General features: G+C 37.2%; 1 protein-coding gene across 1 annotated transcript in view; it reads left to right on the top strand.

The window, feature by feature from the left end:
- The window catches only part of LOC122811469 (class II histocompatibility antigen, M beta 1 chain-like), a 164,575-nt gene that overhangs the window by 23,167 nt on the left and 117,612 nt on the right, over positions 1-23,796 (top strand). Inside the window, exon 2 of the mRNA XM_044083323.1 lies at positions 8,150-8,440. Coding sequence (XP_043939258.1) covers positions 8,150-8,440 — 291 coding nt within the window. The remainder of the gene's footprint in view (positions 1-8,149; positions 8,441-23,796) is intronic.

The following is a 23,796-nucleotide window of genomic DNA, read 5'->3' as shown; positions in this document are numbered from 1 at the left end:
TAGGTTACAAAAACTACAATTCACGTTAAAGCAATTACATGACTTGTTATACATATTTACTTATATAAGAAAATCATCATGCTTCCCTTTGATGTTCAACACATTATATGCCATTTATGACAAGTTAAAACAGCAGTGTTATTATACTCAAGCCCGTGTTATTAAACTGAGTAGTTATTGTCAATTTAATACTATTTGTTCAGAATATGATTGTTACATTATGTGACATTTCAAGTATAGTCTTCTACTGTCTCTCTTGAATAACCCTGTCAGTTTGATGTCATGTACAAAACACTAGTAGTCTTGGTAACTGCTTAAGTATTACACATGGTCAAGATGGGCTACAAAAACTACAATTCAAGTTAAAACAATTACATGACTTATTATACATATTTAGTTATATAAGAAAATCATTAAGCTTCCCTTTGATGTTCAGTGTAGTGTATGTCACCTATGACAAGCCAAGACAGTAGTGTTACTATACAGAAACCGAAGTTATTAAATCCAGACTTTAATATCTAAATTCCGTGGACTGGTTAATCTATGTGACGATTATATATTTTATGTCCAGATTTACTAAAATCAAACATTACATGACTATTGTGCATGTGCTTTTTTTTTTTTTTTTTGCTGTTGCTTAGTTATTTGAAAGACCACAAGCTGTTAAGCATTATCGTCGCTCTGTTCCTGTTACCATAGCAACCTGGGAGCATCTGAGTTCTGTTAGTGTGTCTGCGAACTACTCATCAGAGGAGAGCGATGCACCTGAATCAAAGCTTCACTTCACTAGCAACCTCAAGCCCGAATTCCCTCCCTCCCAGTCCGGCAACAGCCAGGAAAATAACAGAAAGCAAACAAGTCAGCGAAAACAAATAAAAAGCAATTACATGACCTGCCACACACATTCACCTATACAAGAAAATCACCATGTTTCCCCCCGACGTTCAATACAATGTATGCCATTCATGACAAGAAAAAACAGCAGTGTTATTATACTTAAGCCTGTGTCATTAAACTGAGTGTCTATTGTCAATTTAATACTAGTTCAGAATTTGATTGTTACGTTCTGTGATGTTTCAAGTTCAGGCTTCCACTGTCTCTTGAAAAACCTGGTCAGTTTGATGTCATCTACAAAAATACTAGTTATCTTGGTAACCACACTACACATGGTCAAGATGGGCTACAAAAACTACAGTTCAAGTTAAAAGAATTAAATAACTTGTTATACATATTTATTTATATAAAAAAAACAAAAAACTTTATGCTTCCCTTTGATGGTCAGTGTAGTGTATGTCACTTATGACAAGCCAAGACAGTGTTATTATGCAGAAGCCAAAGTTATTAAATCCAGACTTCAATATACAAATTCAGCGGACTACTTCATCTTATGTGACAATCATATACCTCATGTCCAGACCCACCAAATCATATGCTACATAACCATTGTGCATGTTTTGTTTTTCTTTTTTTCTTTTTTTCCTTTTCCTCCCAGCTGGTGCTTACTTATTTCAGAGACCCCAAGCTGTTAAGCTTTGTCGTAGCTCTATTACCATTACCATAGCAACCTAGGAGCATCTGATTTTGTTAATATGTCTGTGAACTATTTATCAGAGGCGCGCAATGCACCTGAAGCAAAGCTTCACTTCACCAGCAACCTCAAGCCTGAATTCTCTCCCTCCCAGCCAGGCAACAACCAGGAAAAAACTGAAAGCAAACAAGTCAGCAAAAAGAACCAACAAAACAAAAAAAAAAACAAAAAAAATAATAATTATAATGACATCTGCACCAGCTACCAGACACGTCTGCATCCATGAACACCACATCAGGATCGGCCAAGCAGCATTCGAAGCCACAATACCCACCACAAACGCCATCAACCATGTCTATACAAAATAATAATGACATTTGTACTAGCCTTCAAACACAGCTGCATCCACGCACACCATATCAAGATTGATTAAACCGCACTCATAGCCATAATACCCATCATAATTAACTAACCATAGTTAGACAGAATAATGATGACATTTGTAGTAAGAGCTTGCTACTATTATTTAACCAGGATACACATGACATTTCTATATCATACTTTAACTGAAGAAGGCATTAGTCTCCATGACAGCATATTTTTTAAACACTCTACTGTTACTGCTATTATATGTTGCTTTGTTTGGCTCATATATAATATAAATAGTAACCCATCTTGACCTACCTTTGTTTTTGAAGAATTATTGGACTTTGAACATTCTGAATAAATCATTACTGTTTCTCAGTTGTTTAAAAAAAACCTCCTTTTTTAAATAAAAACAGATGACAAGTGATTTGCTATATCAGTTGATACTTTCAAATATGTAGTTGTAAGAGTTATTTTTTGGGACAGCTATCTTGGAATCAGTTTTTTGTTTCTTCTTTCTAGCATCAGTCCAAGCATTTGTTTCTTTTATTCTTTTAAGAGTAGGGGACATCCATTCCATTTCTTCTGGAATAGTCACAATGTTGTTGTTTTTGATGAATATAGTAGCTTCTTCTAAGTCATTAAAGGTTCTCATCTCATTGGCAAAAAGTATTTTTATCTTGGCTGGAAAGGCAAGCTGTGCTTTAATGTTGTTTTGTTTCAGCAGTTGTATTATTGGCCAGACTTTTTTCTTTTGTTGTAGTATTCTGGAAGAATAATCATTGTCAAACCTTATCAGGCTTTGATTGTATTTTAAGGGTGATTTTCTCCAAGCAGATTTTAATATTAGTTCCTTGTCCAGAAATTAAAGGAATTTTATAACTATGAATCTAGGTGGAGTGTTTGTTGACTTAGAAGCAGGTTTCCTCAGTGCTCTATGCACCCTTTCAATTCCAAATGAAAGTCCCTCTTTCAAGTCTAAAAATTCAGGATTCCAGGTTGTTAAGAATGAAATAATGTCTTCTCCTTCAGTGTTTTCAGGCAGACCAAAGATCCTTATGTTGTTTCTCCTTTCCCTGTTTTCTAAGTCATCTATTTTGTTAAGCAGCCAAGTATTCTGTTTAAGCAGAAATTCTTTTTGGAATTCTTCCTCTTTGAGTCTCCCTTCAATGTCATTTAGAGAAGTCTCTATATTTGTTATTTTTGTCTGGTGTTGCTGTAATAGTTCCTTAAGAGAGTCAGTCTGTTTTTGAGAATTTAATTTGAGGTTTTCTAAGTCATTTTTAAAGCTATCCATCTTTAAAGATAGTTCCTGTAAGGTAGAGCTTACCAGTTGCAGTTCTTTTTTTCAAAGCAGTATCTGGGTGAGAATTCCTTGAGTTGTTCATATTCAGTAATTCAATATATCTCCAGGTTACTTGACATAAAAATTTTTGTATATCTCCACCAAAATTGATATCTATGTAGTTTAGTAGTTTATCTATAGATTTCTGATGTTTAAACTTGAAAATAATAAACATTTCCTATATTATTTATTATACTAGTTTATGGAGCTCTGAAAATTCACTGCTCTCAGTTGGCCATCTAGGCTCCGCCCCCCGGCACTAAAAAATTTTGAATGTAAAAAGTATTCACCAAACTATTTTGGTGATGCTCTTTGTATCTGAAATGTTGAGTTATTTCAGACTATACGTACTCAAATGCAAACTGCAGGAAGGGGATAAATGTGGTGCATGACACTTAGGGGAAGGGTGATTTCTTAGCTTTCTAGAACTAATGTCTTGTCCATGTAAATTACGGGGAAGCAAATTACTAAATGTGAAGTTAGGATAAGAAATGGTCTAGGATGAAAGTTAGATGGCTGAAACAATGAATGCTACATAACATGTACATGGGAATGAGAGAAGTATACTTTATTTCAAACTGCATATATGTTCTAAAGTACTTAGGTAAGCTTTAAATAAAGCTAATAACTGGCAAACTAGCTCATAACGAGTCAAATACAGAATATATGCAGTAACAGTACTGCCACTTTTTGAAAGTCTTTAAAATGTATTTTAAAATGATTTGCTAGGATGTAGAGAACCACTTAATGAGGCTACAGGTAGGGTATACACACATATACAAATGGGGGTAATGTTGCATATTTAAAAGTATATATTTAAGATGCTGAATAGTCATAATATGAGGAGAAGATACACTGGAGAGGGGATACTTGGGGCCAAACCTGAAACAAACAGTAGTTTGGAAGTAGGATTCAGACATCTGGTTTGGCAGTGTTAGTACTGGGTGTTAGCAAAATTAAGTGATCAGGAAGGGGGAAATGGGGAAGTAAGCTTCTAACTATTTTACATGGCACCAAGAATGTATGTGGGAATATAAGATAGAAAAGGGGCAGAAATATTCAAAGAATTTGGTAGAAAGTGAAAGGTAAAATTGAGTGGAGTTTATCCATAAGATGTGTACTCATTTGGATGATGCTGTTACATGTTTTGGGGAAAGTTTCCAAGAAATATAGGTAGGGAGTTGGTGGAGGTAGTTAGAGGGGGTAGAAGGCCAGAAAGAGGACTGCTAGGTGAACTGTTGTTGTGAGAATGGCCAACCGCAGATACTGATATTTGCTGATGGAGGGAACATTGGTGGACTCTGGGGTCTCACCCAAAGGCATTTCATTTGTAGGATAGGAGTGCATACTAAAGCAGGGGTTGGGATAGGGAGTATTATTACTGTGGGGACTTGGAACACAGAGGGGATTAATGTCTGCATAAAGAAGGGAAGATATTGGTGAAGTGAAATAGGGAAGGACATGATAGAGATATACTGAAAAATTAAAAATGAAAGCTATAGAAGTGGAAAAACTACAAATAAGGGGTGAAAGTGGTTAGGGGTTTTATGTGCAAAAAGGGAAGGGGGAAGGTAGATTGGAGATACTAGCTAAGACAGCTGTAGGATTCAAGGAGATAAAGTGTGGAAAAGATGAGGAAGGAAGAAAAGTGGAAGGGAAATGGGAAAGGGAGGGGATAGGCATAATACTAGCTGCATACTATGGACCAAATGAAGACAGAATAGAAATATTAATGTTTAAGCAGTGGTTGATAGAATCAGGAAGGAGGGTAATAGGATTTTCACAGGGAAGATTTTAATATGGTGCTCAACCCAGAATTAGACTGAATGTATTAGAAAAATGAGTTCTTTAAAAGAATGTCAGACAGCCTTTAGTGGTGGGATGAGTGTTTTTGACTTAAGGGTTGAATGGAGAGAAAAGTAAGAAGAAGGTGATAGTTTCACAGTTTTGAGGGCAGACTGCATAGAACTGTAGTGGAGAGGATAACATGAAGTGAGGCAGGGGAGGCAAAGGTATTAGCAAACCATTTTATTGTTTCAGTGAGAGAGGAAGGTAGAGCTGGTAAAGAGTGGAGATGGAATCCTAGAAAGTGTCAAGATGCTGAAAAGAATGTATGTGTTTTAGATAGGGGTGGTGATCACACATTGTGTGCTTGGACAGAGGTTATAAGGATTGTGGTACTGACAGTAGTATTATCTCTGTGCAGCCATATTAGTATTCAACCACTGAATAGGATTATGCGGGAGATACAGAAGGTATGAGACACATTTGTATGGCAGTATGTAGAGTGAAAAAAGAGAAGAATTATTTAAGGACTAGAAAAGACTGACAGGGTGGGAATGTCAGAGTTCAGAAGATACACAGTGGCTAGCAATTTGATGCAGAGGAAGATAAGGACAGAAAATAAGTTCATAAGATGGGTAGCGTGGAAAGAAAGAGTAATAGGAGCACCTGATGTGTGTCCTGCTGAGACTGAAAAAGAACAAAGAGGGAAAATGCACAATGTTTGGGTAGACATATTTAATTCTGAAGGTCTCAGTGGCAGAAGCCTGTATGGTCTGTGGACATGGGAGATGAAAGAGGTCTTGACTACTGAAGGACAAAGGGGGCTAACTGTATTAAGGAACTGATTAGGGGATTCTTGCATTTTGAGAATGTTAAGTAGAGGTATAGAGTGAGGGATAGTGATTGGTTGTTCTATAGAGATCAGACACTGAGAATAAAGAAAAATGGATAAAGAGTGAGGAGATAATGGACAAATGGGGACAGATGAAATATTTAAGAAAGACAGAAAGGATGAATGTTCAGAAAGGTTGCATAAGAACAGTTGCTAGAGAATCCTGTTATTAACAGGTAAAAAAAATGCTATGAGTTAACTAAGGCAACATTATGGAATGGGGAGTAAGGCATGGGGGTAAGGATTTTTTGGAGAGAAGGGAGAGATTTATATGGTCACCCAGAAACTGAGGTGATAGGAACAGTGCATGATACACATCTATGAATACTATACTCATGGTACCCAGTACCTGTAAGAATTAAAAATGGAGGGTGGTGGAAAGGCGGGGCATTTTGAAAATGGACTGGTTGAAGCAGACGGATTGTACATGCAGTGGAAATGCCCAAAGATATCCATGGTATGACACTTTATGAGATAGACATGGGTTAATATATATAGGAAACAGGTGAAAGACAGTGGTCACTGTGTGAAAGAGGTTGAGATGGTGGGATGGGAAGGAAAGAATACAGATCCAAGTAGTAGTGGGATATGTTAAGGGAAGAATAACTAAAAGTGGGGGAGAATAGGAGGTAGGCACGTTTGAGAAAAAGGAGGCAATGCTATTGATAAGGAAGCTAATAAAGGAAACGAGAGATGAAATATGGAGAAAGCAGCAGAATTGAAAGAAGGGGAGCAATGAACTAAAGAGAAGTAGGAGTAAGGAAGGATGGGGTAGCTGGTATTAAGAAGTCTGGGATTGGGAAAAAGCAGGGATTATAACAGAAGGCAACTTTCCTTAAGGATTGTCAAGTAGAATCTTGCTGGTGTACTCCGATAGGGAAGAAGTGGAGAAAAGGAAATACGATAATCTAGGTGAATTAAAAACAAGAACATAATGATGTGAACGAGGAGATGTGAGCGCATATGTACTCCTTAGTTTTACATGACTCAAGGGGCAGCTGATGCGAAAAACAATACAACATAAAGGAAAGTTTGAAGGGGCATATGAAGCTGTCTTGGTAGTTTGAAGACTGCTAGGCTTCATTAAATATGTTGTCTTTATAGAAGGGGTTACATTGGGGGATTACAGGGTGGATTTAATATAGTTACTCTTAGCTTATTAGCAGATCATGATGTTATGATTAAAAGTAGTGCATGCATGTTAATAAATAGAAAGTATAAAAACAAAAGAGAATATGTCTGTTTGTCTACATACCTATCTATTTCTATGTCCATCTATCTGTATCTGTATTGTATCTGTATGGGTGTGTGTGTGTGCGTGTGTGTACATCTCTCTCGCTTCTTCTTCTTCTTTTGGCTTTTCCTGGTTAGGGGTCGCCGCAGTGGATCACCTGTCCACTCATGATTGTCAGTGGAGTTTTACGGTGTCGAGTTGCCAGCCAGGCACCCAACCTTCCACAGAAGGCACACACATGCACGCACTCACACCTAGGGCCAATTTAGAGTGTCCAATCCACCTACAGCATGTCTTTGGGATGTGGGAGGAAACTGGAGCACCTGGAGGAAACCCATGCGACCACAGGGAGGACATGCAGACTCTGCACAGAAGACACCCCAGCTGAGGATCGAACTGGAGAACCTCTTGCTGTGAGGCAGCAATGCTAACCGCTGCACCACCGTGGCCACCCTTCTCTTTCTCTCTCTCTATATATATGTAATATAGGTATTAAGGCATTCTAAATATACTGCTCATTCTCTTCTAAGTAGCTTTTTATCTTGTGTAAATAACTGCTTCAGAATTCATGCAGTGTTTACTGGAAGAACAAAGTTAAGTCATGATTACAATGACATTTTGTAATTCTGTACATTGCAGTGGTACCTGCAAGTATTCATTCATCGTGCAACCATTTGTAACCTGCAAGTATTCATTCATCCAGTGACCATTTGTTAACTGACAATGTATCACAAGCTTTACAAACCGTTTCCAGTATGTGTTTAATGCTGTGGCTTTATTACAGTGCAATATTACAATGAAATGCTTGTTTAGAAATAAGCAACTGCTCTACAGTTTCAATATGTCATCTACCAATCAGCCAGCTGATGTCATTGTGTTAGAGTAGTTGCAGAAACAGCAGCCAGTATAAAACAAATTAACTGTTTCAGCATATGCCACCTTAGTTTGCAAGTCTTTTGATCCAATGTTCTTTTTTTCCTGTTTATGTCTGTGCTGCAGATGGCTTTGTGTTGCAGCTAACCAAGGAATGCTTTTTCAGTGATACACAGGAAACAAAAGATATGGAGTTCACCTATGTATTCACCTTCAATAAGCAGATTATTACAGTCTACAACCAAACATTAGGGATTTTCTTGGAGGCAGAAGCCTGGATGGGGGCTGATCCTGTTGATTATCTTGTGGATTATCTGAATAAAGAAAAAAAACTGCTGAAGCAGCTGAAGACAGCTGTGGATACCGTCTGCCGAAGTAACATGATGAAACACTTGGACAGGACTGCAGGCAGAACAGGTATGGAACTATTACCCACGTCCAAATGGTGAAAGCTTTAATAATTCACTCTTCATAACTCAGAAATGGTTAAAACAGCAACTGATTAAATGTCTTTTTTTCCAGACCAGTTGTGCAGCTTTAACAGGATTAATATTAAACAAAACACTTAAAGATTGTTTGTGTGACAGGTTGTTATGTATTTCTAGCTTTATTCTTTTTTACCAGATTTAATTATACCTTCTAAATGTAAGTGCATTTGTTTGGGTAAAGATGGTCTGAGGATACCTACTTTGCCTTGGTGAAAGCTGCCAAACAATTTGCAGCATTAGTCAAAGTTAACATAGGCCACCAGTTGTCATTAGTTCTGAGGCTTTGGACAGTTGAACATTTCTCCATGGCACCAGTAATTTTGTTATATGTAATTAACTAAGCAAAGGGCATACTTCAGATGACAATATTGTAGGTAAATTTGAAAGAAGTGCATATCACTATATGGTTCTTCCCCAAACTTTGTCAGTGGTTTGAATTACTAACAGCCCTGCCTGATTCTGTGCTCTTCACCCACTTGTGGCATTGTGGAACTTCCATGAGCATCTTCTTCTTCTCACCATATTTCTTTTTATTTTTCCTTACCCAATTTTTTTGTTTGATTTGAGATAGTTGCATATATGGGTCTACTTCTCTTCATCGAAAGTACACTACTTCGAAAAAGAGAAGTAGACCCACACTTACGCGAAAGTGCACTTCACCGAACCGTTAAGGGACACAGGCGCTGAAGCACACTACATTAGAGAAAGGGAATTTATCTGTTTCCCCACTGTAGTGCGATTTTGGAGTTGGTATATTTAAGTAGGGGGGGGTACGGCCTTCCACATGGGGGGGGGTTGCAGGGGGGCTTGCCCCCCTGCAAAAATATTGTTTATGTTTTCCTGATCGGTTTGTTGAACCGATCTTCTCGAAAGTGTACTTTTGCATAAGTGTGGGTCTACTGTTCTTTTTCGAAGTGTTTTTCCGATCAAGATCAGTAGACCCGCATATATATATATATATATATGTATATTGTGTGTGTGTGTGTGTGTGTGTGTGTGTGTGTGTGTGTGTGTGTGTGTGTTTATAATTTTAACTTCATCTGCCCACTGAATACAATCTCAGCTTTGATAGACCCTGGGAATATATATCTTGCAGTGTATTAGTGCTGCTGGCTAAGGCTTTCTGCCAGCCTACTGACATGGTACACCTCAAAATAATAATTATTAGGGGTCTCCTTCAGAAGACTGACTCAACAAAAAGTAGAATTTCATGTGATTGAGACCATATGATCAACTTTCTGAAATGTCAAAGCTTTTGTATGGAGATCATGGTACAGTGGGGCTTGGGGAATTTACCCTTTTCCCACTGTAGTGCGATCTTGGAGTTGGTATATATTATGTGCAGGGGTGGAGGTGCAGGGGGGTTTGCCACTCCACAAAAAATAGAGTTTTGTTGTTTTGTGTCATTCAACTTTTTGGAAAGTCGATCATATGGTTACGACCATATGAAGTTTGATTTTCTGTTTAGTTAATCTTATGAGGTATATCCGTTATTAGGTATGCAGTCCAGGGGTACATTAAGGACTCTAGCCCAAATTCACAGTTGCTCCAAAGCACAGTTTGATTAAGTTACTTGCTCCAGGTCACTCTTTAGGCAAATGAAGATTGATGGAATCAAACCCTGTACCATAGAAGTTGTATGTTAATTGTCTTAAACCTTTCATTTAACTGGCAGTGTACTTGGGATTAGGATGTAACAAAAAAATTAACCATTTAGAAACAGACCTCAACACCAGATGGGACTGGAACAGGCAGAAAGACTACAGAAGCACAAAAGGCAACACCCTTTTGAGGGTAGAGCAAGAAAGAACAATTTTAAATGGAATTGTAGTTTTCTAGTTTTTATCAGCATAGCAGTGAGACAAAATATGTGGTGTTCCCATTAGTTCCATCTTCTATGACACTGGAAAAAAACTTTTTTCATTGAAAGTATGACTACAGTTGGATGTGTAACATGCCTGCTCAATATATCTTGCACCATTTATTCCTCCAGCAACTATCTAAAAGAACCTTGTCATTGTCTGTGCAGCTCTTACATCAGAAGTACGTAAATCATTGATGAGTTCCGTTTACTTGTTGGATCCTAATCCTCAGTAGGCTTTATTAAATTTTCAAGAATAGAACCTAAGAAAGAAGGATGCAGATGGAATAAACTCCAAATCAGCTTAGCAGAAAACTGTTGCTTCACTTATCTCAAATATTAATCACTAAATCTGATGAATTCTATTTCTCCAAAATGTAAATCTATCTGGAAATAATACTAATTGCCATGATTTTGCAAAGCTTCCTTATGAAGAAGCCAACTAAAAGTCTTTGTATGATTACCTTGTATGATGCACTCAAGCAGGTGTGTCTGGAGAATAGCTAAGCAGGGCTCCCTGGAGTTTGGCCATATGATAAGTTCAGGTGGGTAACCATTTCAAATGTTGGAACCCGATAGAGCAAGTCCCAAAATACACAGACTGAATGGCCAAAAGTTTGGACTTGTATATTCTAAGTTCAAGATGCCATTTCTTGGAATATTCTCTTTTCCCTGAGGTATGGCAGTCTCGGAGTTGGTATATATAAGTTTGGGGTGTGTGTTCTCCCACATGGGGGGGGTGCAGGAGGGCTTAACTATCCAGCTGCAAAAAGAAGTTTAAAGGAGAAGAGGGATTTTCAAAATTTGTTCTTCTGTGTTTTCGTTTTTTTTTTCCCGGCTTGTCGGCAGTCAGCATTTCCAGTGCCAACATTTCATTAGGGAGCCATTTAGGTGACTGTTTGAACTGAGTGAGCATGGGACACTATGCAATTTGTTTTAGGTGGGAAACAAGATGTTTAATCTCCATATGGTAGATAAACAAACCCCATTTGGGAGATCAGAACTTGTGGTGGAGTTGTACAGTTACTATAGACAACATTTTGTTCAAAAAGAATGAAATAATGGAAATGAAGTGAGATATTGCACTGCCAACTCTTTAACTTTGTTATTCAGGCTGTGCAATAATACACCATAAACCAGACCATGTGGCTTGTATACTGGTAGTTTGAATACTTTTAAAGCACAATGTATTTAAAGAAACAGTACCATGTGTCCCCTTTTCTGCAGTTAAAATATCATTTCTGAGATAAATATTTTGCGACTTCATCATTTAAATAAATCATGCACTTATACTGTTTCCTTTCATTTTCCTTAATACCAGCCTGTCTTTTATTGAAAAACTGTCATGCTTCATTGATGAAACTAAGAAAACAAATATTTTTAATATTTAACATTTCCCCAACTTACAAACATTAAACTGAATTTTATGGTTTATGAACTGTCAATGTACTGAGATGAATTTTTCAATACTATTCCATATTTTGAATAACATGGAATAAAACACACAATTACCAATGAGACATACAAATCAAAATAGAGCTACAATTTTAAATTTCATTTATTTATTTGTTAACTGTATAGGCAAACTAATCTTTCTCAGACCCTTTCAACCATGGCCAAGACCATAAGGACAATGACATATGCAATATTTACAGGAATTTAGTATGGCCAATAAACTAGCATGTTTTTTGAAGGTGGGAGAAACCAGAGTATGCAGAGAAAAGCCAAGCACAATAAGAGCTGAACAGAAAAACTTCCCACAGACAGTGGCTAGGGATCAGGACTAAACCAGGATCCCTGGAGACGTGAGACAGAAACCTTACTACTTAGCCTTGTGCAGCTAATAAATCTGTCACTGTGCTGCTCATCTAGAATTTGATCTTGTGCTGAGACAGAGTCTGGTGATAGCTCTGTCTAGTGGTCTCTCATCATATATTTGTCAGACGTTGAGTAGCCTTCTCCCTGGATTTCTTTCTAACTACCTCTGTAACATGCCTTTCAACCTGCAGATATTGAAACAGGTAGAAAGTCCTTTAAAACTTAGTAACATCAACCAAAAAAAAAACGGGCAATCAAATTTGCATACAATTTGAATACCAAATAGGCCACTAGTCTTTCTGCTTCCAAGGCATGTGAAATACTACTCAGAAACATGTTTAAAAACAGAGTGACAAAAACAATGGAAAAATATAAGCATATTATCAAAGTGACAGTATAGAATCTGTAGATGTTAATGAACTGTATTGCAAAATTCTACCTCAACAGGTAATTTAGTTTTGCTTCTGAAAAAGGGAGATGTAAGATGTGTGTCTTCTTTCTTTAAATGATTTGAATCTCTGGTATGTTGGTCATGTAGTGTGATGTTCTGCATACTGACAGCTTCAAAAATCATGTGTCATGGGAGAGGATTCAGGAAAAATTATGTGAAGGGGTAAATCAAGCCTGAAAATAGGGACATTTCTCCAGAAATAGGTATATCACATACAGAGGTAAAAACAGGCCTGAAAATCAAAACATTCTTCCAAAATAGGTATAGTTGAGACTTCTGCACTTTGAACTTTAAAGTAAGATGGGCAAAGGTTTTTTGCTTCTGACATTTGTTTTGATATTGATTTCTTATCTTGAGATAATGTCTTTTGGTTCTTTGTCATTTGGTGTTTTCAAAACAATGATTTTGTCTTTTTCTCTTTCCTCAAAGCAACTGGGTCAGGTTGTTTTTACAACTATGCTGAATTCTCATTTTATCTGATTTTTTTAAATCAGAAAGAGTACTGGTTTGTCTCTTATAATTGAATATTTGTCTTGCTTGACCACATCTTGATTTATCTTAAACATTATTTTAATTATTATGTGTCAAAGAAAAGGACCGGTTAATCTTCAACCAATTAATAGTCAAGCAACTCACAGATCAATACCTTGCAGTGGAGTATTTATCACAATAATACAATGTGACAACCACTATTACTACTCTGCAAATTCTTCAGAAACCTCTTCACTGTTTGTAGTTTTCTGTCAGTTTGGCCATTTGATTGTGCATAACTGGTACTTGAAATAACATGCTAGAACTGTTGTTGTTATTCAAAAGTCTTAATCTCAGCCTAGCATAGTATGGACCAGTGTGTGACATGAAACATCAGGAATAAGAATATATGGAGCATATAGTTTTGAGTACACTGATCACTCCTTGATTTGCAGTATCAGTTAACTGTACGTCTTAAACAAAATTTCAGTGGTAATTAGATATTTTCTTGATACTAGAATAGATCCATACCAGTCTTTCTCTATAGAACCACATTACTTCTACTTGATTATTGTTATGAAAACCATTACAAACAGTAAAACTGTTATGTTTGGGCAAAATAATGCATTACATGATCTTTCTTTATACTCCGATATTCTTCTTCTTCTTCTTCTTTCGGCTTTTCCCGGTTAGGGGTCGCCACAGCAGATCACCTGTCTGCTCATAATTGGTAGTGGAGTTTTACAGTGTTGAGTTGCTAGCCCAGCCCCCAGCCTTCCACAGAAGGCACACACATGCACACACTCACACCTAGGGCCAATTTAGAGTATCCAATCCACCTACAGCATGTCTTTGGGATGTGGGAGGAAACTGGAGCACCCGGAGGAAACCCACGCAACCACAGGGAGGACATGCAGACTCCACACAGAAGGCAACCCAACCGAGGATTGAACCAGAAAACCTCTTGCTGTGAGGCAGCAACGCTAACCACTGCACCACTGCGGCTGCCCTGGTCATCATCATCATCATCAGCCCCCTTTTTCCCATTTTTCTACATGGTGTTGGGGTATTATGTTAACTGTCGCCAACTCTCTTGATTCAGTGCCACACTCCTGCCTTCTTCAACACTCATACCAGACTATTGCAGATCTTCTTTCACACAATCCATCCACTACTTTGCTGGATGTCCTCGCTTCCTCTTACCTTCTTTCTGTCTGTCCCAAATCTTCCTCACCAGATTGTCTTCTGCTTTTCTACACATGTGCCTAAACCACTGTAATCTGTTCTCTTTGATCTTTCCTGCAATTGGAGCTACTTTGGCCTCTGCTCTTATGTCCTCATTTCTTTGTCTGTCCCACAGTGTGCATCCTACCACCCTTCTCAGGCACTTCATTTCTGTCACCTCTAGCTTCTTCAACTGTTCTGCCTTTATTGCCCAGGTTTCTGTACCATACAGTAGGACTGGTTATACCACTGTCTTGTACACCTTACTTTTCAGCTTCTTTGGCATTCTTCAGTCATAGACTACACCTGATACTCTATGTCTGTTGGCTGCAGCCCCTCTGATTCTAGCTATGATCTCTTCATTCAGACTACCCTTCTTCTCAACTACGCCTCCCAGATACTTGAAGCTGTTTACCTGTTCCAGTATCTTCCTTTCTATGCCTAATTTTCTGCCATTACCACCGTCATATCTGTGCTTAGTTTCATCCCGTGTGCCTTTAGATTTGCATTCCATTCTCCTATCCTTTGCTGAAGTTCTAGCTCAGAGTCTGCCTGCACTGCCACATCGTCTGCATACAGCAGCTTTGTTGATCTGTCCCCTCCAACCTGTTTGATAATGTAGTCCATCACCAGTATGAACAGCAGTGGGCTCAGAGCTGAACCCTGATGTACACCCACTCCCAATGGGAACCCCTCTGTGAGGCCGAACACTGTTCGTACTTGAGTCATTGGGTCATTGTACATAGCCTGCACTAATTCTACCAATGTTTCTGGGACTTCAAACCACCACAGTACTGCCCAGATCAGCTTTCTTGGGATCTTGTCATATGCTTTCTCTAAGTCTAGGAATGCCCAGTTGGACTCTCTCCTCATCTCAAGCTTTTTCTCAAGTATCTGTTTCAATGCAAACATCGGGTCAGTTGTGCTGCATCCTGATCTGAATCCAAACTACTCATCTCCCATCTTACATTCTACTACTCTGCGTATCCGTTTATCAATCACCCTCTCCAGAAATGTTATGCAGTGTAATAGGAGTTTGATGTCTCTGTACTGCCCACAGTTGTAGATGTCTCCTTTGTTCTTGTACACTGGCACGAGTATGCTTATTCTCCAGTCATCTGGGATATGCCTTTCTCTCCACACTGCTAATAGTACCCTCAGGAGCCATTTCTCCCCTATCTCACCCAACATCTTTATCATATCTGCTGTGACCTCATCTGAGCCTGCTGCTTTCCCTGACTTCATCTTCTTTAGTGCTGTTCTTACTTCTTCTAGGGTGGACTCCTCTTCTTCTCTCATCGTAGGCTGTTTCTGGGGCAGTACAGCTTCTGTGGAGTTTTCTTCATTCAGAAGCTGCTGGAAATACTCCTTCTATCTGCCTTTGATGTCCTCTGAGCTGGTGAGCAGGTGGTTGCTGGCATCTCTTATGAAGGGTGTTTGACTATCTTCTTTATCTTTCTGTCTTTGCCTTGCAACCTGATATAGTTTCTTTGTGCCCCTTACTGAGTCACTTTCCAGAAGTTGGTACAGTGCCTCTGATGCCCTATTCTTTGCTATTGCAACTTCTTTCTTAGCTTCTTTGTTAGCCAACCGGTAGTCCTTCCTAGCCTGGTCAGTCTTTTCTGTTCATAGGTTCATAGGTTGGTTGTCTCCCACTTCTTCCTGCACTCCTTCTTTCTTTTGATGACTTCCTGGACTTCTGCATTCCACCATCAGCTTTCCTTATGTACCTTATTTCCATACCTGGCTCAGCCACATATCTTTTCTGTAGTCCTAACACATGCTGTTTTTAGGCACCGCCATTCTTCTTCAACTCCACCTATTTCCTCCTCTTCTTGGGGTGCGAGAGCCCTGAGTAATTCCTTGAACTGTTATACTTTCTCTCCTGTCAACTTCCAGGTCTTCAGCCTGGTCTCTGTTGAGCTTAGAGCCTTCTCTGACCACTTCTTGCAGCTGATTGTGGCAACTAGTGGTGGGTCTACTTTAATTAAACGAAAGCGCAATCTGTCCAATACGAATCTGTCAACACGTAAACAGCGAAAAGCAGAAATGTCAAACGCACTAAATAGCAAAATCAGAAATGTTGAATTGTCATAGTTGGCCCATCTGCGGTATAGCTCCATAAGGTAAGTGTGCGATAGTTACGGACCTTAGGGTTAGGGTGCGGGTTAAGGTAAGTGCATAGATAGGTAATGTATATAAGGTTTAGTGTAGGGTTTTGTTAAGTGTATGTATGTGGAATATTTACTTTGTGTGGGTATAGTTCTGTAGGGTAAGTGTGCAGTAGTTACGGACCTTAGGATTAGTGAGGGGTTAAGGGTAGTGCATAGATAGTTGTGTATGTGGGGTTTAGTGTAGGGTTACAAGTGGGGTTTTGGTGCTTTAATTTAGGGTTAGTAGTAGGGTTTTGTTAGTGTATGTATGTGTTTTTTGTTGTGTTTGCGTAGGTAGTATGTTACGGGCGGTAGGGTTGGCCAACGATTGCGGTTTCGATGTTTAAATTTCACGGTTTTGCGTGTTCGATGTTGTCGGGTTTCGCTGTTTATGTGTCGATAGATTCGTATTCAATGGATAGCGCTTTCGTTTAATTAAAGTAGACTCACTAGTGGTTTATGCTGTGGACCGACTGTTTCACTGGGGATGACTTTGGAATCATGGATTCTACCCTGGTGCATTTTAGGAAGTCTACCTGAGTTGCATGTTGACTACTCTTGTATGTGATCTTGTGACTGTCTCTCTTTCTGAACCATGTCTTGCCTACTATCAAGCCATTTGCCAGACAAAAGTCTAGAGTGGCTTCTCCTTCTTTATTCCTGTTGCCCCACCCATGTGGGCCCAGGCAGTCCTCATAGCCTCTTCTGTCTGTCCCAATATGTGCATTCAAGTCACCCATTATCAACACCAATTCATGTTGTCCTGCGTTATCTAGGAGGTCCTACAGCTGCTGTCTGAATGCACTCTTTTCTTTACTTTCACAACCCTGCTATGGGGCATAGGCTGAGATTATGAATACTGCCCTATCATTACACTGGAGTCTGACTGACATGAGTCTGTTATTAATTCTGATGATATCCCTTACTGCCTTCTGAAGCCTCTCTCTCACCACAATTCCTACACCATTTCTAGCCTGCCCTCCACCTGAGTAGTAGACTCTGGATCCCAAGTCCCAAGTGTCTTTGCTGTCCTTCCATCTTGTCTCTTGGATACATAGGATGTACAGCCTCCTCTGTGTCATCATGTCATCCACTTCCAAGCTGCGTCCTGTCCTGTCAGTGAACCTACATTAAGCATAGCAATTCTCAGTTCATGTTTGGCAAGTTGGTTTTACACCTAGCTTTCACTCAACAGAGCTATCACAGGTAACCCAGGCTGGGCAACTAGACATTGACCAGCCAGTAGCTTATTGACCCAGGCTGCTAGGCTTTATGGTGGGCACACACAGGCCAATAGGGGCACATATACCCCTCCCACTGTAAGAATTGGTCCCTGGCATGGGTCAGAGTAGGCCGGGTTCTCAACCCACTTATCACCAGTAACTACCCATGCCCATTTTTGGCGACATTAGTCAACATGACCGAATCTCCTAGAGCCATATTTTACACCATCGAGTGGCTAGCCCTGCCACGGCGCACAGTCTGTGATCCATTTTCTCCTATCTTGAGGATACTGCACACCACAGTAGATGCCCAAAGCAGTTGGTCTGTACAACTCTTCCCCCTATAGGGCACCATGTAGAGTCTGTGCTGCTGCCCACAGCTCCATTCATTGGTGAGTTTGAGATGGACATGGGAGAAACCCCAGAGAGACACAGGGAGAACATGCAAACTCCAAACAGGCATTGGTCGGAGGTCAGGATCAAACCTTGAACCTTGTGCACGGGAGGTGAAGACCTTTACCACTAAGCCATCTGGTCTCTATACTACTGAGGAAGATCAGAAATTAAATACTAAAAGAAGTTGCCATGAAAGGTTGGTCAGAACAAAAAAATTGTCATTCTGAAAGAAAAAGTAGTCTTACTTTTTAGTTAAAAAAGGAGATTACCTGCATACAAGGTTTGTTGCTCAAAACAAAAAAAAAAATAAGTTCCATGTCATTTGATAAAAATGATGCTATAAAGAATACATGAATGCATGTCATTTGATAAAAAGGATGCTATAAATAATGCATGAATAAAATAATAAAAGTGCAATACTCTGAAGAGTACTGCATTAGCTACTGTCTTTAAAGTAAGTATAAGAGGATTCTTTGAAGAGTTGTTGTTTTAGTTTGCATTTAAATTGATTGAGACTTTCCTGATAGCTAATATTTGCTGGTAAGCTGTTCCACAATGTTGGACTTAGCTTTGAAAAGGCATTTTCAGTTATGGAGGTTTTGAACTTAGGCTTAATAAGTTTTAACACATCACCTAATCCATTTCTTAATCTGTAGTTGTGTTGTTTAATGTCAATTTTTTTAAGGGTGAAAAGAGTCCAAGTTTGAGAATTATATTCAACTGCAGGTCAAATGACCAGATATAGAAGGCTATAGAAGAAGCTTTTATTCCAACTATCTGAAACTATATTTTTAAGAATTTTTTATTGAATTAACTTATATACAATATATACATAGAAAGGGAGAAATTCAATATCACTTACTGTTACATAATGCTAGAAATACATTGAATTATCAGAGTACTCCAAGATTATTAACAAAGTAAGAATCTTGGTATTTCAATAGAAACATTTCAAGGCTATTCCAACAACTAAAAGTCTTAGTTTGATATATATATATCTTCTTTTACTCACTTCTTTATTCAGTTTTACATAGGAACTGAGTTTGATTTCCAATTTTTTGCAATCATTTTTCTTGCTACTGCCAGGAGACTCGAAAACATTTTTGTTATTTGACTTTTACGTATAAAGGAAGTGGAACATTGATTAATGTTGTTGGTCTAGTTAAAGAACAATCACTCCTTAAAAAATTCTTTCTCTTCTCAATAAACATTTAATTTTTCATAATCCATAAACATATGTGCAAAGTCAGCTTTTATATTTTTTTTGCATTTCCAGCAATCTAAAGAAGTCACTTTATTAAACTTAGAAATTTTACAAGCGGTAACAAACATTTTATGTATATATTTTCACATAAAAGCATTCCACTGTAAACTTTAAGATGTTTGACTAACTGACTTAAGTAGAATAGTTTTATTCTTATCATCAATTGAGTCACTAAATCCACTACTGTCTAAAAAGTTCCAGAATTTTGCATCAAAGTTATTATTATTATTTATAATTAACTTATATAACTTAGACAAGCTTCCTTTGTAGGCCAGTTTATCTCTGATCATAGCACTTATATACTCATATAATGGGAGAATAGTGTTCCGTTCCTCTTCGCTTATATTACCTCCAAATCTGGTGATTTAGCTTTCCCTTCTTCAAAGCAATTGGACCATAATACTAACCCATTCCTTTTTATTGAATTTATTTAACATTGTTCTGAGTTTCCACAAATCTACAGAGGCATGTGATGGAGAAGGACAACATTTTCCATTTTAAAATTAATGTGGTTTTAAAACATTTTTCGTAACTGTTTTTAAAATTAATTTCATATGTGCAGAGTCTAAAGACTGAAATGAATTTCCTTCTAAGATATGTTTTATTAACTAGATAAAAGGATTGCCACATGTCTAATTTATCATATTTAACAAACTTGTAAGAATTTAGTATAATCTGTTCCTGAATAGTTTTCCATTGACTAATATAAGTTGAGCCTAACCAGAGTTTAATGCAGTTAAAATTTGCAGCAATGGAATAAGATTATATTTCAGGGAAGCTAATACCACCATACTATCACAGTCTAATATGATTTCTTTAAGCAATTCACAGCTTTTTAGGGTACCATAAGAACGAAGTTAACATTTTTTTTTCCAATTTCTTTAAACATTTTTTGTCAGGTGTTAAAGCTATTGAATGCACTCTCTCTCTCTCTCTCTCTCTCTATATATATATATATCTATGGATTCCATACATTTGGTCGAATTACACTTATTCGAAAATGATACCAGGCATTGCACTTCACTAAAAGCTGACTTGACTGAAAGCTCACTTGGTCGAAGTTCATTTGGTCGAAAATGGAATATAGCCCCTGCCTCATTGCAGTGCAACCCTGGAGTGAGAATATTAAATAGGGGGGGGGGGGGGGGCATAGCCCCCCCACATAATTTTAATGTATTCACTATTATAAGAAGGTATATCCATTAGAAATGCATTGATATATATATATATATATATATATATATATATATATATATATATCTTTAGTAAAAACTATTGGCATAATGTGGGGGGCTGTGCCCCCACACCCCCCCTTATTTAATATTCTCACTCCAGGGTTGCACTGCAGTGGGACAGGGGCTATATTCCATTTTCGACCAAATGAACTTCGACCAAGTGAGCTTTCAGTGAAGTGAAATGCCTGGAATAATTTTCAACTAAGTGTAATTCGACCAAACGTATGGAATATATATATATATATATATATATATATATATATATACATATAGGTCTACTTTAGATGATAGAAGTTTTAAAACTTCGAATTTCATATGGCTGAGACCATATGATCGAAGTTTCAAAACCTCGAACACCTGAAAGAAAAACAAAACAAAAACATTTCCTGGATGTTTTTTGCAGGGGGGCAAGCATTGCTGCACCCCCCACATGGGGGGCTGCTCCTCCCGTACCCCCTGCTATTTGAATATACCAACTTTGAGATCATACTACAGCGAAGAAAAGGGAAAATGTATGGAGATCTTGGTTCGATCATATGAACCTACATATATAGGTTTACTATCAACACTTATGTGGATTTCATAATCAAATAATCAAATGGGCGACTGGTAAAAACAGCGAACAGAAACCATCCGAGTTCGTTAAATTGAAAGCAAGGAAGTGCTTGATTCCTCTAAAATCACTGTTGACTTCAGTGGTGATTTTAAAGGAACATTTGAACTGGTTCGAATGTTGAACATCGTTTTTAATATTTTTAACATATAGTAAAAACAATGTGCACAAATTCAACCATATGAGTCGATGAAACGACTCAAATATTTTGTGTCATTCAACATTTTGATAGTAATCATATATATGTATATATATATATATATATATATATATATATATATATATATATATATATATATAAAATTGTATATGTATGTATATATATATATATATATATATATATATATATATATGGGTCTACCTGAAAACACCGAACACTGACAACGCCGACAATGAGATAACCGACACCGGAAGATTGACAACAGAGATGACCGATTGAAAATCCCGATGCTGAAAACACCGACATGTTAAGGTAAGTGTGTGATAGTGACGGATGTTAGGGTCAGGGTGCGGGTAAGGTAAGTGTGCGATAGTAACAGACTTTAAGGTTAGGAGCGGGTTAAGTGAGTTAGGGTTAGGGTGCAGGTAAGGTAAGTGTGCGATAGTGACAGACTTTAGGGTTGGGGCGGGTTAAGTGAGTTAGGGTTAGGGTGCGGGTTAGGTGAGTGTGCTAGAGTGACGGACCTTAGGGTTAGGGTTTGGGTTAAGGTTAGTACATAGGTAGTTGTGTATATAAGGTTTAGTGTAGGTTTGTAAGATTTTTGGTGTGCTTGTGTTGTGTGTGTTTTACGGAAAAGGTATTTGTTTTGTTTTGTTGCTTGTCAGGATTGTGGTTTGTTGGGCATGTGAAGTTTCGTGTTTTTGATTTTGTGGTGTCAGTTATCTCGTTGTCTGTGTTTTTGCGTGTCTGTGTTTTCAGGTAGACCCATGTATATATATATATATATATATATATATATATATATATATATATATATGTAATCTTAGGTAATATAATTTTAATAAGCACTAACCTATCCTCAAAAGTAAAAAAAAACACTTATTTATTTTTGAGTAACACTTCTTCAGTTAGTTTTTCAAATTATGATTAATAATCTTACTCATTTCTTGATAAATTTTTATTCTTGAATATTTTAATTCTTGTCCTTCCCAATTATATTTATCTTTAAACTTACCATCTAGCAATTGATTTAACACCAAAGTTTCAGTTTTATTTTTATTAAATTTTAAATCTCCTATAAAATATCATCTGCAAAAAGCGGCATTTTAGATTGACAATCCTTATTAAATAAAAAACTTCAGTTTTATCATTGTTTCTTGTACTATTAGCTAAGGGTTCAATAACTAATACAAATAGTAGAGGAGACAAGGGACACCTTTTCTTTGTACCTTTGTTTAAAGTGAATCCTTGAGAAATGTAAGATTCAGTTTTAAGATATGCTTTGGAATCTCTATGCAAGTTTTTTTAATATTCCAATAAATTGTTCTGGAAATGCAAATGCTTCTAACGTTTTAAAGTAGTAGTTCCAATCTACAAAATCAAATGTTGTGATATCTTTTGTCATATGTTCAGAAATTCTGTCTGATCTTAATTAATTAATTTATCTACTATATATCTTAATTGTGTAGTGAAGGTGGAAGCAAGTATTTTATTATATACATTTAATAAAAAAATAGGTCTATATGAGGAAACTAACTTTTTATTCTTTCCTTGTTTAAGTATACGTGAGATTACAGAAAATTTACACAAGGGAGAAAGTATTTTTCACTCTAAATTATTCTGAAAACTTCACTCAGTAATTTCAAAATATTTAACAGAAATGGACTATGTAATTCTATAATTAAAACATCTAACCCGGGAGCTTTTTTTTTTTATGTTTTTATCTTCTTTGACTTCTATCCACATCGAAATTTGCTGATCATTACGTTTAGTAGTAACATTTTTCTCTAAATACTTACCAATTTTGCAATCAGCAGGTTTATTATTTTTATCTTTATTAAGACCATCATGGACTTTTAAAAACTGTTTAAGCTTCTACTCTATGTCTGAAGTAAGTTTGGTAGTGTGAGGATTTTGGATGTTACTGACTTTTGCCTTTTTGCTATAAGCTAATCTCAGAAGTTTTTTTGAGTCATTGCATAACTGTGCAGTTTTAATTTTTCTAAAGCTATCTCCACTTTATGTGTTAAAACTTTTGATACTTGGCCATTATTTTTTTAATGACTTCAGTATTATCTAATTTCTTTGTTGTTCATACCACACTTTATGTAAATCATTTTGCTTTTCTTATAACTCTTTATCCCACTCTTTCATTTTATTACTAGACCATCTTCCCATTCTTTCTTTAATATGCAGCTTTATGACTTTATTAGCCTGACCATCATCATTTAAAGATAGAAAATTCTCAATGTGTTCCTTAAAGTAACTCTTAAATTATTTCCGTTACATAATATATATTAGAATTCTATAAATAATCTGACATTTCCTTAAATCCATTGATATATTAATACCTAGTACACTAAGATCAGATAAAGGACAAGCGGTAGTTTTAGTTAATTAAAATTAATTATTCAAA

The sequence above is a fragment of the Protopterus annectens genome, chromosome 9.part0 (genome assembly GCF_019279795.1).
Source record: "Protopterus annectens isolate FY-2018-M chromosome 9.part0, PAN1.0, whole genome shotgun sequence".
NCBI lineage: Eukaryota > Metazoa > Chordata > Ceratodontiformes > Protopteridae > Protopterus > Protopterus annectens.
Note: the sequence above shows the minus strand (reverse complement) of the source record. Positions and strands in the feature narration are given on the sequence as shown.